This window comes from Salvia miltiorrhiza, chromosome 5, assembly GCF_028751815.1.
Source record: "Salvia miltiorrhiza cultivar Shanhuang (shh) chromosome 5, IMPLAD_Smil_shh, whole genome shotgun sequence".
NCBI lineage: Eukaryota > Viridiplantae > Streptophyta > Magnoliopsida > Lamiales > Lamiaceae > Salvia > Salvia miltiorrhiza.
Window position 1 is genome coordinate 28,633,802 of NC_080391.1, and position 16,311 is coordinate 28,650,112.

A 16,311-nucleotide genomic window follows, 5' to 3' on the forward strand; every position below is an offset into this window, starting at 1 on the left:
TTTGTAGATCGTCTCTGTTCACTTATTTCTTTGCACGCCGCAAGTGCACAGATGCAATTGTGTATAGGCAACTAAGGTCGAATCCACAGAGACTGACTAAAACTAATTACGTACTATCCTAAATTGTTATGTATTCTCTATCTAGAAAACAATAAAAGATGGGTTTGTGTTTTAATACAAAGAAAATAAATAACTGAAAATAAAACAATTCAAGCTGACAGAAGCGAAGAATCAAATGTGAATAAATTACCCCAAGGTAAAGGCTTCAACAGATTCAGATAATCCAACAAATTCAATTCAATAAATCAAGATGATTTTCTTAAGACAATCCCAATGCTAGTCTATACCCACTCCCGTGGCATACAAACAGTTGATTACATGCAAGACTGTCGTCCCCGGAACACTCTTAAACGTGTAACTCCCAATAGTCCTTTGGATTAATGTCCTCATCACACTTATCTCTACTCTCTCTCGCGAATATCAACAAGTATGTTTTATGTTCTTCGTTCAGGTAATAATTATCATTTCTCGATATCAAGATTATGCAAAATTGATGATCAAGCAATTAAGTAATCAACATGCACAATAACATAAAAAGGATATTAATTCTTGATAAATTGAATCGAGCAAAGTCAGAAATCCAAATTTGTTTACTACCTAAACCCTAGGATAAAAAATGTTCTAGCCACACATAGACATATGAACTAGAATAAACATCTCAAGAAAATAGATAAACATTCAACAAATAAATCGTAGAAAATCTGTGAATCTTCAGTTCTTGCTCTTCAGGTCTTCTCCGTCTGTCTCTTTCAGCTCTCAGGAAAAAATGAAATAAAGTGAAGTATTGCTAAAAAATGTCTTGGGATTCTTTTATGTGCCCTAGGTTTTCTGGCTTATTTTTCACTCCAAAAATCGTGTTTTTAAGTGAAAAATCGAAATTGGGCAAGAAAAAGTGTTGGGCAGGCTGCAGGAGCACGCGGCCGCGCGCTGGGCCGCGTCTGGCGCTGGGTAGCGCGACCAGGTCACGCGGCTGCGCGTCTGGACCGCATTGTCTCCTCGAAATGCCTTGACTTGGCACGAGGCCGCACGCCTTGCCCACGTGGCCTTCGTGGCCCACGCCCCTACATGCAGCGCCCACAGACTTGTCTCTTCATGAAATCTCCTCAAATGTCATCAAAAGGTTCCCGAACGAGTCCAAAAATCTGTAAAAACAACACAAACACGAACGAGTAATCTATTCCTCGAAATAATTATGCAAATTCAAAGCAATATAACTCGATATTAACTATGAAAATACTCAATTAAGCACCATAACGATGTAACATAGAAGTGAAAATGCATGTAAATCAGTCTCGATATAAGTTCGTGAGCGCAAATGGATCGTAAATCAAAATTCAAACGAGAAAGATATAATCAAAATACGAAACCAGCGTAGAGAAATACAAAAATGACACGAAATGACGAACACAATTTTTGCATCAAGAGGACCGTTTTCGCTCAGGAAATTTCAACAAAACCAACGAAAACGGTGGGCACCGTTTTTGCACTTTTTGATGAACAAAAACGGTGGGAGACGAAGTTTGTCACTATTTTCGTCCGAGATTGAGTTATATTTGAGCTTTTCTCTTTATTTTTTAGTTTTGTACTATGTTTTTTTTTTCTCTCTTGTGCCTATATATATGTCCTTTGTTGGTCTATTAAACACACATTCTCACCTTCTTTTCATAGTTTTTTTTTTAGCTTTAGAATTTATTGCTTTCATAATTTTTAGTGGGCTTAGATTTATTTCCTGCAAGATTGAAAACTCAAGTTGTTCATTCAAAATTATTCCTGAGTTTTATCAATTTTATTTAATTCAATTGCGTTTATTTTATTCTTGTCTTTGATTTATTTCATTATGTCCGGCTAGTACGTTTTCTGATTATAAGGTTGTATAAAGTTGATTGAATTTGTGTGTTTGAGTTATTGATACTAATTTGCCCTGCAACGTATGATTTATGATTCCTGGTACGTTGCCGAAGTTGATCGTCAAGACCTCTGGCAAAATGATATTTGTATTTTTCCTAGGGAAAAGGTGCAGATAAGCCCTCCTAGGTGTAGCCCTTATAGCGTATACCTCCCCATTCTCACTATGTGTGCAACTAAACCCCCCCCCCCAACTCAAGAAAAAGGGTGCAAATACCCCCCTCGCCCTAACCTCCGTTTTCTCACCGTTAGTTAGCATTATTTTTTTTTATTTTAAATTTTCTGTTGGGCCCACCTTATTCACCGTTAGCTTTTTGTTTACTTTTGAAGTCTAAACTATTACTTTATGGTTTAAGGGGCTTGAGATGCGGCAAGTGACTTTAGATGGTGGTGAGTGAATTGTTGTTGCCTAGCCCGTTCTTGAGGGTTTTGAAGATGTTGAAGATGAGGATGATGGGCTAGCTTGCATGGTTTGCCGCGAGGGCTACCGATTGAGACCTACTGATTTGTTGGGTGTTTACACTTACAGTAAGCGTGTGAATTTGGGTGTTGGAACATCAGGAAGTGCCCGTGGTGATTGTGTTTATACAACTGTCAGCCATTTCAATATCATACATTTCCAGTGCCATCAAGAAGCTAAATGAGCCGATGCTGGCCTAAGAAATCCGAAGGAGGAATGGGATGGTGCAGCCTTGAGGAACAATGAAACTCTTTGTAATAATTTGTTTCCCCTGAGAGGACCCTCTGTTCCGATGGGACAATACTTGCATTATGTTGACCAGTACTGGGACTATATTACTTCATTGCGAAGAACAGCTGTGGCGCCGAAGGCGCTAACATGCGCAGCGGCGTGTTTAAGAGTGATGAGGAGATGGCGAATTTCCAGCGCGCTTGCATGATCAAGAAATAGATGGAGAAGAAGGTGATCGAGAAGGCCATCGGTTGGAGCAATTCCGTCACCGATTTTCTGGTGAAGAAGCCGCGCAAAGATTGTGAGAGTTCCAACTGGAGCTCCTCCGATTCAAGCTACGCCGCCGCCGCTGGATTCTTCTCCTCGTCGAAGGTAGAGTTGTTCCAGGTGCAGCGGCCGAAGCCGATACGGACGGGGTTCGAGAAAGAGAAATTCAGCAGAAATCGCCGTGAATTGGAGCTGAAACCTAAAATCGAAGGCTGATTCTCGAAGACGAAGCTGCGAGCGCTGAAAATCTACGGCGACTTGAAGAAGGTGAAGCAGCCGATATCTCTCAGAGGCATTATTCACCCTTTTTCTTGAGTTGGCTGTATTCAAGAATGTGAAGAATGTGGGTCCCACAGAAAATAAAAAAAAATAATAATGCTGACTAATGGTGAGAAAATGGAGGTTAGGGCGAGGGGGATATTTGCACCCTTTTTCTTGAGTTGGGGGGTTTAGTTGCACACACAGTGAGAATGGGGAGGTATACGCTATAAGGGCTACACCTAGGAGGGCTTATCTGCACCTTTTCCCTTTTTCCTATTCCCTGCAATCAAGATTAGCTAATGGTAAGTATAGAGTCGAACCCATAGAGAGTCGGTGTATCTCAGTACTCGATGTCATAATAGTTGATGTGATGCATTTGGTCTAACTGTCTGGACTTTGGTCTGAAAGGAATTGAGACTTTGACTGTAAATGAAATGCTGAAATAAACAAGGAATAATATCAATAATAAAATAAACTTGATCTGAACATAGTCTAGTTAGGTATGCGGTGTCTTTTTAGTCATTGGTTCAAGGTTGTTCGTTGTGCATGCATGTCATTGGTTATGAGCCGTTTGATTAGTGAGTTAGTGATGCTCAAGTTGAACCGGAGCCGATATGAACCGGCTCAAAGTCAGCGGTTTGGGGCCAGACCGTTGACCACGGGCTGGAACCAGAACCGTCCTATACACGGTCCGATTAAGGGCCTGAAAAATTGAACTGCGAATCTGGAGGTTGGGCCGAACTGCTGGTTTAGGTTAACCGCTAGGCTCGGCGGATAATCGTCGAACTGTCGGTTAACCGCGGTTAACCATCAAATTAATAGTATTATTTAAATTTATAATTTTAAACTTAGACTTGTACTTCGTAGTTGTGTAATTGTAGAAATAATATAAAGTGTAAACATTACTCCCTCCTATTCATTATATAAGTCGTCCTAAGCTATTACACAAAGATTAATAATATTTTCTTTTACCAAAATTAACCTTAATCAATGCTAATTAATTCTTAATTCCATAATGATAAATTTGGAGAACTTTGTTTGGGAATTTGTAGTGAGAAGAGGATAAGAAACGTTTGTATTCTATTATGTGAAACAAATTACTACAAATGAATGATAAATGAGATCCGAAAAAATATGTGAAAGTTAATAAATTAGACTATTTACTAAGGTTAACTTTGAAAGTGTTTTCGAAAACGTCATATAATTTATAAAAAATGAATGGTATAGAACGACTTATAGGGTAATTTTAAATATAGCCACCAAAATTCTCATTATAACCCCGCATTGAGGAAAAGTACGTATCTACCCCTAAAATTTCATTTTAAAATTTTAATAACTATTATTTCCAAAACCATTTACGCAACCCCCTTCCCTGTAAAACTGCATAGCCCCCAACTGTAAAAGGATTTTTTTTATATATTTTTTTAAATAGCTAGATTTAGAAGGCAGATGTGGGAGTTCAGGAAGTGGAGATGGCGCCACCGGCGAGAAGAAGAAAAAGAATGACATTGTATTGCCTTCAATTTTTTGCCCTTGATTTATGGATCTGTTATCTTCCATGGAGGTTTTAGGCATTTTTTTTAGGCTTCAAGATAGCACACAAGCCATAGCCATAGAGAGGGAGCGTCGCATTGTAATTCCAGAGGGGGAGCTTAACTTTGATATTGTTGGTGCTGTGCAATCACCAGCTCTGCTCCGTTGTCTTTAGCGGCGAGGAGGCTCCTACTCAGATGATTTGGAGATTGAGTTGAGATTACTAAGACTATCAACTAATGTTAATAATGTTTGCTTGGACAATGATGCCGGATGTTTTCCTACTGCTATTTCTCATCAAAACAGATCCAGAAACCAAGGGCAAAAAATTGAAGGCAACACGTTGCCGTTCTTCTTGTTCTTCTCGTTGGTGGCGCCGCCTTCACCTCCTGAACTCAAAGTCTGCTAGTATTTGTAGATACGTACAAATATTATTTTTTTTTCTCAATGAGGGGTTATAATGAGAATTTTGGTGGCTATATTTAAAATCACCCCGACTTATATAATGAATATAAGGGAGTATATGTTATTTTTAGTTATTTATTACATTTTGTAATTTAAAGATTTTAATTTGTACATGTTTACTTTGAATTAATAATAATACGAACTTCATTATAGTTGAGTGTTATAATTTTATTTCTATTATAGTCTTCAATAATTAAATTAAATGTAGTACAGTAAATTAATTATGTAATTATCAAGGAAAAATATTCACAACACTCAAACTCAAACTAAATATAAAAAAATAAAAAATAAAAGTTTCAAAAAACCGTCGGTTTGAACCGGACCTTGAACCGCCGATTTTGGACCCAGCCCGGAACTTTTTCCACACTCAAGCGGGTTGGTTACGGCGGTTCAGGCCCGAAACCGGCGGTTCCCTGCCCGTGAACACCGCTACAGTGAGTTGTGCCCCCATTGTCACGGTCTCACAAACGCAACCTCACTCAGCCCTAATCCGCGCCCTTCGTATTGGGTAGAAAAGGTCTATTTTTCTCCATCTGCCCTGTTAGATTCCCCGCAGCAAAACTTGATTTGTGCGGGTATGCCCAGCTATTCGACCCAAATGGTCACAAGCATGGCCAAAGGCATACTACCACCGCCGCATCAGCCACATTATAAAGAATGGGAGATGTAGCCCGTGTATTGTTTGTAACTTAATGTTACCCAAAGTGTTATCAACCTCATAATACCCCAAGTTCATTAAATTGTTTTGTTTTAAGCCTAATGCTTTGAGAATATGCTTGCACAGTTATTAAGTCCATTTTAGACCTCATGATTTATTACCCTCATACCCAACATTGACTTAGCTCATACCAGGTGTATTATTTTAGCTACTCATAACAAAATAAATAAAGATAAAGAGAAAGTAAGAAAATAACATACTTGATTAAAACGTTGTAGGTCTAAATAGAAAGCAAACTCCGAGTAAAGCAAATAAAAACATATAATAGAATTATCTGGCCAATAGTTTGCATGTCTTGCTGTTTAATTAGACACTTGAATGTGATAAGTGGACTATGAAATTATTCTTTGTGTGCTTTTGGAGTTAATTTATTCTCTTAAAACTTGAATGTGATAGAGAATTTATTAATCAACTTTCATAGTTGCTCGTTAGAGAATATTGTGATTAGGATTGTGATTTTTCATCAAGGCTAGATTAAATTGGTAGTTGAATCAATAGGTTAAATACATAGATTTAATTAACATTAGTACATTCCCTAGAGTCAATGTCCTTATTATTTGATTTTATTCCTTGAGTTTATTTGCTTTGTCTTGAGTTTAGTTTTTTATTCTTCACCATATTTTATTCTCGTATATGAATATTGAGTTAGTGCTTTTGTGAGATTATTCATCGTGTTTTCAATTTTTCAGTCCATATCGATACGATACCCGACTTACTACTTGCTATCAATTACACTGTTATAATTGTATTTTTTTATTGCTAGTAAAATAATGATAAATCCAAAGTGAAATTATATAACTTTTTCAATTTCATTATTTACAAATATAAGTTAAGTATAAACCATAATATTATAATAAATTTTTCATAAAAAAATATAAATGATACATATAATAGTGGGATTAAGTGACACAAACAAAATTGTGGTGCATTGTATCTCATATTATTAAGATATTTTTCCTTCAATTAATAGGTTGGGGTTCGGGTCATCACATGGAGAAAATAGGAACCACCATTAATCCTTTTTATCATATAGATATATATATATATATATATATATATAATAAATTTATCACTATTATTGTTTTATTCTTAGATAAAAAAAAACTATAACGAATAAAATGGGACATTATTATACATGGAATCACTCTTAGTCCAACATGATGTTGGTGGACTAGAATTTTCATGCTCAAATAAGGTGCAATCGATGGAATCAGGCCCAATTAGGCCAGCAATTCTGTTATGGGGCGTATTATCTCATTGTATGCGCAGAAAAGCACAAAATTATATTTTAAATATTTGATTCAATCCAAGTTATCTATTGTTTTAAAATAACCAGTATTCTAATTAAATTTCTTGTTTTATATGATAACTATACTAAACAAAACAAGCTCGTATTTTATTAAAGATTTTTTGTAGCTGTCTTGTCTTTGTATATACTCACTCCGTTCCATTGATAATGACTCATTTTTATTTTTCGTCCATCCTATTGATAATGACATGTTTTACAAAAAGAAATCACACCTTTCACAAAAAATTATGAGCTTCACCACTTTCTATCATTTTTTTTAATAATTGTGTCAAAAAATAATGAAGTATTATCAATGGGACGGAGGGAGGTAGTATATAATAATAGATTATACCCATATATTTATAGGGGAGTGCTAGTTAAAAAATTACCAGTGATTACACTTACAATCAGACTGATTCAATTTCATAGCAACTCTTATTTGACAAACATTATTATGAAATAAATAAAAATTCCTATAAGCTCAGCCACGTTATTTTATGCTTAAAAAAATGAAACTGGACCCGTGTTAGATTTCACCCTCAAACTACTAAATCTTAAAGAAAAAACACTAAAGACGTGGTTAAAAACATTAAACTAAACATTTTAATCGAAGACGAAACTTCCTGTATGGGGCCCATCGCCGACATATTGCAACAGTTTTTTAATTTGATTCCCCAAAACAAAAAAAATAAAAATAAAGAAGCAAAGTAATTTACGTAAAAATATGATATGAGAAGGTGACGGCAGCGAGACAGCGTGAGCGGAAGCCGACATCCTAATCATGACGTCACCGGTGTCGTCATCTAAACAACTTCACACTTACACGTAATATTTTCTTAATTAAATTTTAATCCAAATTAATAAAATATGAACCCAAAAGCTACCGGACAACTCACGGGTAGGCCCGACCCAACCACTCCGCCCAAATCCTGCTCGGTAACCCGTTCTGACCCGACGCCGGTCGGTGGCTTTACTTTATCATATCGGCATAAAAGTTTTAGAAATTCTTTACTGCTCTTGTCATAGTGGGTCGACTAAAATAAGTTTGTTTTTGGTAAATTTTTGTATTGATTTATTGGAATTTGAGTTTTATACAATGGATTAAAGTAAAACCCGATCCCAATATTTTAAAAAAAAATTGAATGCGTGAGTGTTTAGTTTACCCGAGGTTGGACCCGGAATAGAATAATGGGTTTCTCGTATTCCTACGTAGAGGAACAAGTGGCGACTGTAAATCAAAAGTTTCAGCAGTCTACTTAGATAATTTCTTTGATTCCCATCACGAAATTTCACTAGACCCATGTGGGTCCCTCTTTGGACTGTTTGTTTCCTTGAATTCTAAGCCTTAATTTTCTGTTGGGTGGCCTCTGGATCTAGTTCAATGCCTGTTTTTGATGCTCTCTGATTGCAAATTCTCCACCAAACCAATTCGAACTCAGCTCGATAAGGTAAGATTTTCTTTCTTCAAGGAGGTGGAAAAGAACTTATTTTTGTCATGTTTTCTTTGGAATTTTTGTGTCCTTTCCGATTGGATTTTCTGTTATAGTCTCCTTTTCCCAATTCTTGAATTCGTCTTCATAAAGCGTTCTTGCTGTAAAGGGTTGATGGGATTTTTCAGGCGCGCCAAGAATCAAGAACACGAGAAATCAGCGGTGAATTGGCACTCTTTGAAATATATTTGAGAGAGAGAAAAAAAACACGTTTTGTTTTGATGTAATTCTAAATTCTGTGACTTTGTTGAAAAGGGTGCCACCGTATTTGATTCTGGCACAAAGGAATTTTGGCCGTGTATTGGTCCTTGGCATGATGATTCCCTATTCTTTTGCTTTACGGAAGAGTGGGAAGAATTTGATGGTGTTGTCATATCGTTGTTGCTGCCGGACATTTGATAAGGACATGATATATTTCGAGTTTATTTTTGGTTAAGGTTAGTAGGTAGATTAATATGAGGGCAAGTCATCGTAGGTAGGAACTCTTGCACATATGTTGTGGTAATGGATACTTCTGCAGAGCCATCATCCTCCATCAGTTTCACCTCCCCCTCTCGTTTGTCGAATGGATCAACAACGAGTAACAAAATGTATGCTCCTGGTGGATCAGAGGCAGGGTTGAATCTTGAAATTATCAGTTTGAGTAAGTTGAGTTGCAATTTAGGGCAACTGTTGTCTGAATCCGGTGGTGACTTTAGTGATGCAGAGATTGTAGTAGAAGAGACTAGTGTGGGCGTGCACCGGTGTATTTTAGCTGCCCGGAGCAAATTTTTCAATGATCTGCTTGACAAGGATAAGGTCCTTGGTGGCAAGGAAGGGAAGCCGAGGTATTACATGACAAATTTGTTGCCTTATGGCAAGGTTGGATACGAGGCTTTTGTCATTTTCTTGAGCTACTTGTACACGGGGAAGCTTAGGCCGTCTCCACTGGAGGTGTCTACGTGTGTTGATAGTTTATGTGCTCACGATGCCTGCAGACCTGCGATCGACTTTGCTGTAGAATTGATGTATGCATCTACCATTTTTCAGGTCTCGGAGCTTGTTTCTCTTTTTCAGGTATAAACTGGCTGCTAAACTCTACTTATTTCTTCAAGAATCGAATATGCTTATTTGTATGCCTTTGCTCTTTTGTTTCCTTCCTTTTTAGTTGTCAAGAACTAATGACTAATGAGTTATGAGATGTTTTCTTACAGTATCAACTAATTCCAATTCCGTTTTTCAACATTTGATGGAAACTCGTATTTTTGGTGATAAAATCATTCTTGTGTTTGTCTTTGTGAACCTAGATATAACTGTGAATCTTAAGGTATTTTTAGATGGAGTAATACACGTAGTTTATATACGGGGTTGCCCTTATAGTATGTTAATTGACTATTCGCTAAGCGTGGTGGGGTAATGTTTGAATATGTTAATGCATAGTTGTAGCTGAAACTTGGAAATGCTTTCTCTTTTGTGAAGATTCGAGCATTCAGTAAATTCAATTTTAAATTGCAGCGCCGCCTTGTTAATTTGGTTGGCAAGGCTATTGTAGAGGATGTCATCCCGATTCTTACAGTTGCCTTCCATTGTCAATTGAGTCAACTCCTCACTGTGTGCATCCACAGAGTAGCTCAATCGGACCTTGAGACGATCTTCATTGAGAAGATCCTCCCGTCCAGTGTTGCAGAGGATATTAGATTGCTCCGTCTTAATTTTCAAGCAGAACAAGAAAATCAAGCGCCCCCTGTGGATCCTATGCTCGAGAAACACATTAAGAGAATACACAAGGCATTGGACTCGGATGATATTGAGCTTGTGAGACTTCTTTTGACCGAGTCTGATATAACCTTAGACGAGGCCTGTGCTTTACATTACTCCGTAGCATTTTGTGATCCCAAGATAGTATCGGAGGTGCTTAGTCTAGGTCTTGCCGACGTCAACTTAAGGAATTCACGGGGCTATACAGTGCTCCATGTTGCTGCTAGGCGCAAGGAACCATCGATTATAGTGTCACTTCTAACCAAAGGAGCATCTGCTGCAGAGCCGACATGTGATGGGCAGAGTGCTGTCAGTATTTGTAGGAGACTGGTGAGGCCAAAGGAGTATCAGATGAAGCGAGAGAAAGGGCAGGAAGCAAACAAAGACCGGATATGCATAGACGTCTTGGAGAGAGAGATGCGCAGGAATCCAACTGCAGCCGACGCGTCTTTCTTGTCCCTTGCAATGGCTGATGATCTGCATATGAAATTGCTCTACTTGGAAGACCGAGGTAACTTGTTATCTTAATGTTCAAGTCGATACTAATTCTGAAATTTACTAATTTAGTGATCATTACTAATACATGCATTTGAACTTCACATTTTACAGTGGCATTTGCTCGGATGTTTTTCCCAACCGAAGCTAAGTTAGCTATGGAAATCGCGTATGCTGAGACCACATCAGACCTTGCTGGCCTTTTGTCATCAAGAGTTTCGAGTGGGAACTTGATGGAGGTGGATTTGAACGAGACGCCCATTTCCCAGAAGAAACGGCTTATTTCAAAAATAGAAACCCTCTCTAGAACAGGTATAACTAACCATCTTCCTTCTTAATCTTTGCAACTTCCATTGCAACCTTTGAAAGGCATACACATATTTTCTAGATTTTATAAAAAATAAAACAGGACGAATGCCGTCTCTGAAGGGCCTCACTGGCCCATCTATAGAGATTCGTGGAGGAGACTTTAACTTTCTCTTTCTCTGTTGATGATCTTGGTGGCAGTTGAGTTGGGGCGGCGCTACTTTCCCCATTGCTCACAGGTGCTGGATAAGTTCATGGAAGATGACTTGCCCGATGCACTCTACCTTGAGACGGGCACCCCGGAAGAGCAGAAGATGAAGCGAACGCGCTTCATGGAGCTCAGAGATGAGGTTCACAGAGCATTCAACAAGGACAAAGCTAAGCTTCATCGCTCTGGGTTTTCCTCCTCATCTTCTTCTTTCAAAGACTGCATAACTTACGAAGTATACAAAATCTGAAAAAAAAAAAAAAAAATAGTTCTTGCATTATTTTCTACTCTTCTAGAGATGTGTCTTTCCCCAAATCTTGTAATAAATCTTTTTGGATGCTGCTATTACTGCATCAGTTACTAACTTTGAGTTTGTGAAGATCTGTAATTTCTAAGATGTCAGTAAAGTTATTAAATGCTATTTCCTCCGTCTACAAAATAAGTTCACACTTGCCTCTAAACATTTGTCCACAAAATAAGTTCACACTCTACTTTTTGGACATATTTACCCTCCCTTACTTTTAAAATTACTACACTTTACCTATTGGGCCCACCTTATTCCACCATTACTTATGTAATTAGTCTCCCATAAACTAATTATTATTATTATTATTATTGTTATTATTATTATTATTATTGTAAAAGTAATCAAAACACATTAACCCTACCCTTTTAGTCTTTTACACCACCTTTTTCAGTTTTTTTAGTTTTCGTGCCGAGCACCAAGTGTGAATTTGTTTCGTGGACAGAGGGAGTATAATTTATCGAAAAATTTACTCACTGACTATGAATATATGATTATATGAATCTAATCTAAGAAGATAAAAGGGTGATTCTATACTTTACACACTATAACTATAGCCCTCATTTATTAAATTAATATAAATATTTGGTAAATTTACTATTCTACTCTCATAGTCTCAACTGAAAATTTTATTAAAATAATAACTATCATCATAAACTCTGAAAATAAATAAATAAAACTATCCTCATTCTTCATGTCTGCGGATCCTTCTCGACTCCTGCAGCATCTCCCCATTGGAATTCTGTCGAGCCAACTGCAAACTCAACTTTGACAATTTCTACTTCGAATGGTCCAACGACCTCAAAACCTTCGCCAACCGCTACCCAACCACCAAAATCTCCTCGCCAAGAACATGTTGTAATGTAAGGAATGAATCAATTACTTTTAAACTTATGTGTCATAATTTTGATTATAAGAGAAAAAGGTACTCCCTCCGTCCCGGTAATCTTGTCCCCTTTCTTTTGGGCACGGAGATTAAGGAGTGTTGAGTTAGTGTTGTAAATTGTCAGGTCCCACATGTTTAAGAAGAAATTAAATATAGCTTAAAATTATTCTGGTTTCTTCCTCATCTCCCCGGCGACGGCACAGTAGGCGGAGCCACCACACCTGCGCCGCCTCCTTCCCCGGCCGGCGTCGGCACAGCCCCCAGCCTCATCGCCGCCTCTCTCCATCCAGAACAGTGAACCAAGAACACAATAACAAAAAACCAAGAACAAAACCAAGAACAAATTTTCGTCTAACAGTGAACCAAGAACACAAAACCAAGAACAAATTTTTCATCATCTTCATTGACAAAGAACAAAATCTGGAAAAGCCAAGAACAGAAAAACCAAATTTCTTCAACAAATATCTAAACATAAAAGCTAAATTTCTTCTAACAAATTTTCCATCGTCTTCACTAACAGGGAGAAGGCACCGCGGCGGCAGCCCTATGGCTGTACAATCGCCGGAATCGAAGGGGTGGCATTTGGATTTGGGGATTTAGGGTTCGGAGGCGGAGAGAGAGGTGGAGACGGCAGCCCGTCGCTGCTGCTTCGTCGATGGCGACTGGTTCAGAGGAGTGAAAGGGGGGGAGAGAGGGAAGTGGTGTCAGGGGGCAGAGGTGAGCGGCGCTGGCGAGAGGGCGGGGGAGATGGGAGGGCGACGCGAGTATGGAGGGTGGAGAAGAGAGAGAGGCAAGAGAAGGGGGAGTTTAGATCTGTGCTCGACGGATTTACAGAGGGGGAAGGGGGGAGACGGCGGCGGCGGCGGCGTTACAGAGGGGGAAGAGGGAAGCAGCGCCGGCGAAATAGAGGGGAAGGGAGCGGCGGTGACTGTTGAGTTACAGAGGGGGAAGAGGGCAGCGGATTTACAGATGGGGAAGGCGGGAGGCGGAGGCGGTGGCGGCGGAACAGAGGGGGAAGAGGGAGGCGGCGCCGGTGGAACAGAGGGGAAGTGAGCGGCGGCGCCAGTGGATTTGCAGAGGGAAAATGGTGGAGTGAATTTAGAGAGGGAGAATGAGGGAGACGGTAGAGAGAGAGAGGCGAGTAGATGTAATTAAGAGGGGGTAATTTAATTAGAATCATGTTTAAGTGAGAGCTAATTAGCCTTAAAATTTACCAAAAAAGGAAATGGGACAAGATTATTGGGACAACCCAAAAAGGAAAGTGGGACAAGATTATTGGGACAGAGGGAGTATTAAAATTGAAGTATGAATATTGAAATTTTCTTTCTCAAATTTATTTCTTTTGGGTGGTTGTTGGTATTATGGGAAATAGAGGATGAAGGGATTGGAAATTAGTGAACCGATGGACAGTGGTGGTCGACAATGGTCGTCCATACCGGAAAAAGCAGAGCAGGGCTTTGACAGCAGTGAAGGCAGGTGGCAGTCAAAGTCGACAACATTCTCACTCGCAAACTCAAAGCTTACCTCAAATCGCTCTTGGCGAAAACTGCCAAGCCCAGTTCTGTTGCCTGAAGAATATCAGTTTCTTCATGGTATCAAAGCCATAAGAGCTCTGGCATATCGTGTGTGGAAGATTCGATCGCGTACCTCAAAGATGTATTCGAGTGGACGTGTCAATGGACTGGGAATAGAGTTATTGAATCAGTCCAACTATAGAGTTTGGAAGACTTGTATGGAGTCCTACCTCGTTGGTGAAGATTTGTGGGACGTCGTCAATGGAGGAAGCGTCACTGCTCCAACCATTGGACCAGAGAACGCTGATGCACTCAAGAAGTGGAAGCAGCACAACGCCAATGCCAAATTTATTTTGAAAAGATCAATATCCCATTCTCTGTTCGATCATATTATGCGCTGCAAATCGGTGCATGAAATCTGGCAAACTATTGACAGATTATCTATCTATACTAATAGAAGAAGAGTCTAAGCATTCTATGGGACAACTTGTGGATTGCCTATTTTACCCCTCTCTATATTTTATATTATGTATAGTTATAATCTATTTAATATTAGATTAAGCACGTTCATTTATGTTTATTGGAATTAATTATAAAAGAATCCTAATTCAACTCAAACATGGAAGTAGTGACTGAAGTTTCTATTAGATTACTCCTAATATAATATTAATATTCTACTTAAATTTCTTCTTCATTCTTATCATATTCTATTAGATTACTCCTAAATCCTAATCTAACCTCATCGTCACTTCTTTTTCTCTTCAACATCTTGCTCTCTTTCGTGCTTCGCTCCCTCGACGCTGCACTCCGATCAGCAATTTCTTGCCTGGTCTACCAGCGTCGTGCATTCGTAAGCAATAAGATTTTGTTGTTCTCCTCCCGTCTACACCAGCTCCGATCAGGTTCTCCTCACTCGCTGCTCTGAGCCTCCAGTCTACCTTGCTCTCTTTCATGCTTCACCACCGCTCTTAGTCTTTCTCCGGTTGCCGCCTCCCCTCTTCGAATGCCGTTTTAGGTTAGTTTTGATTCTCGCTCCGTTTGTTATAAATTATTGCAATGCTAATTAACGTCACTTTCCAATTTGTAAGCAGACATGTTTAGATACTTTAACCATATTACATTCCAATGCTCACAATCTTATGCATTATTCTGTGAGTGATATCGCTGATCATTACACATCAAATTTTCTATTAAAATGCAAAAAAAAAAAATCATGTTATTCGTCGAAAAAAAATGAATGTTATTTTACTGATAAAAATTGAACGTGTTAATTTGTTTTTAACAATTAATCATTAATATTAATTTTAAAATGACTATACTAAGTTTAAAATTTTGAAGTGTTAGTCTTATTTTGGTGACCTGCAGCTAAAATAAAAGTAGAGATTGTTTGGAAGGAATCTATAAAAGTAGTTGGCGTTTTTTCTAATTTATGCATTATTATGAGTATGCTTTGTGTTACACATGTATCCAAAGGTTCCGAATGTTCAGTTATGTCCTCAAATTTTTGTTTTGGTCATTTAGGCTGATTTATAAGTTATATGCAAATTTTTACAGAATGAAGGCATGTCTAAACTGTTGCTAAACCTCAACTAAATGAGGTTTAGCAATACAAAAATGTCATCTCAATATTTCTGAGCTTTAATTATGTTCAAACGCAGAAGATAAAGAAAAACGCAACAGAGAAAGAAAATCAGAGGCGGATATGTTGTGGATTTCTATTACAATTCTAATTCTAATATTGTGGATTTCTATATATCACAAGTCTTTGATCTATTAAAATATTTTATTCTTATCCTAACCATATTTACAAAATAATTTGGGATTCAATAAATGTAAGTTTGGGATAGACATCCGAACATCCATAGATTAATCCACGGTTAACACAGATTGGTGTAATCGTATATATTAAGATATTATTTTTGTTTTTATTTTTTAAAATATTGAAACTTCATATTAGAATTTCAATGAGACAAAATAATTAAGAGTATTATATTTAATTTATTATTTCTTAGACAATTTGATCATTAATTTTATCACACATTTTTTTTACTTGTAATTTTATCACATAATTAATTATTGGTTAATTACATATAATTCTACTTCTACTTCATTAGCAAGAACCACTGTTTCTACTTCATTAGCAAGAACCATAACTGCAAGCGATATTATCTCCAATGAAGAAC

At 38.0% G+C, this 16,311-nt stretch overlaps 2 protein-coding genes across 4 annotated transcripts in view; one reads left to right on the plus strand and one right to left on the minus strand.

Moving 5' to 3' along the window:
- Positions 1-16,311, minus strand: part of LOC131025745 (uncharacterized) — a 774,387-nt gene that overhangs the window by 511,164 nt on the left and 246,912 nt on the right. The window lies entirely within an intron of this gene.
- LOC131026289 (BTB/POZ domain and ankyrin repeat-containing protein NPR1-like) lies at positions 8,384-11,845 on the plus strand. Of its 3 annotated transcripts, none has more exons than XM_057956112.1 (5): positions 8,384-8,636; positions 8,788-9,734; positions 10,173-10,926; positions 11,025-11,222; positions 11,418-11,845. In XM_057956112.1, the coding sequence occupies exons 2-5, from the start codon at positions 9,183-9,185 to the stop codon at positions 11,672-11,674; spliced, it is 1,761 nt and encodes a 586-aa protein (XP_057812095.1). In that variant the 5' UTR covers positions 8,384-8,636; positions 8,788-9,182; the 3' UTR covers positions 11,675-11,845. The 3 variants fall into 3 exon arrangements, with proteins under 3 accessions (XP_057812095.1, XP_057812094.1, XP_057812093.1); XM_057956111.1 differs by having other exon boundaries at positions 8,807-9,734; XM_057956110.1 differs by having other exon boundaries at positions 8,428-9,734.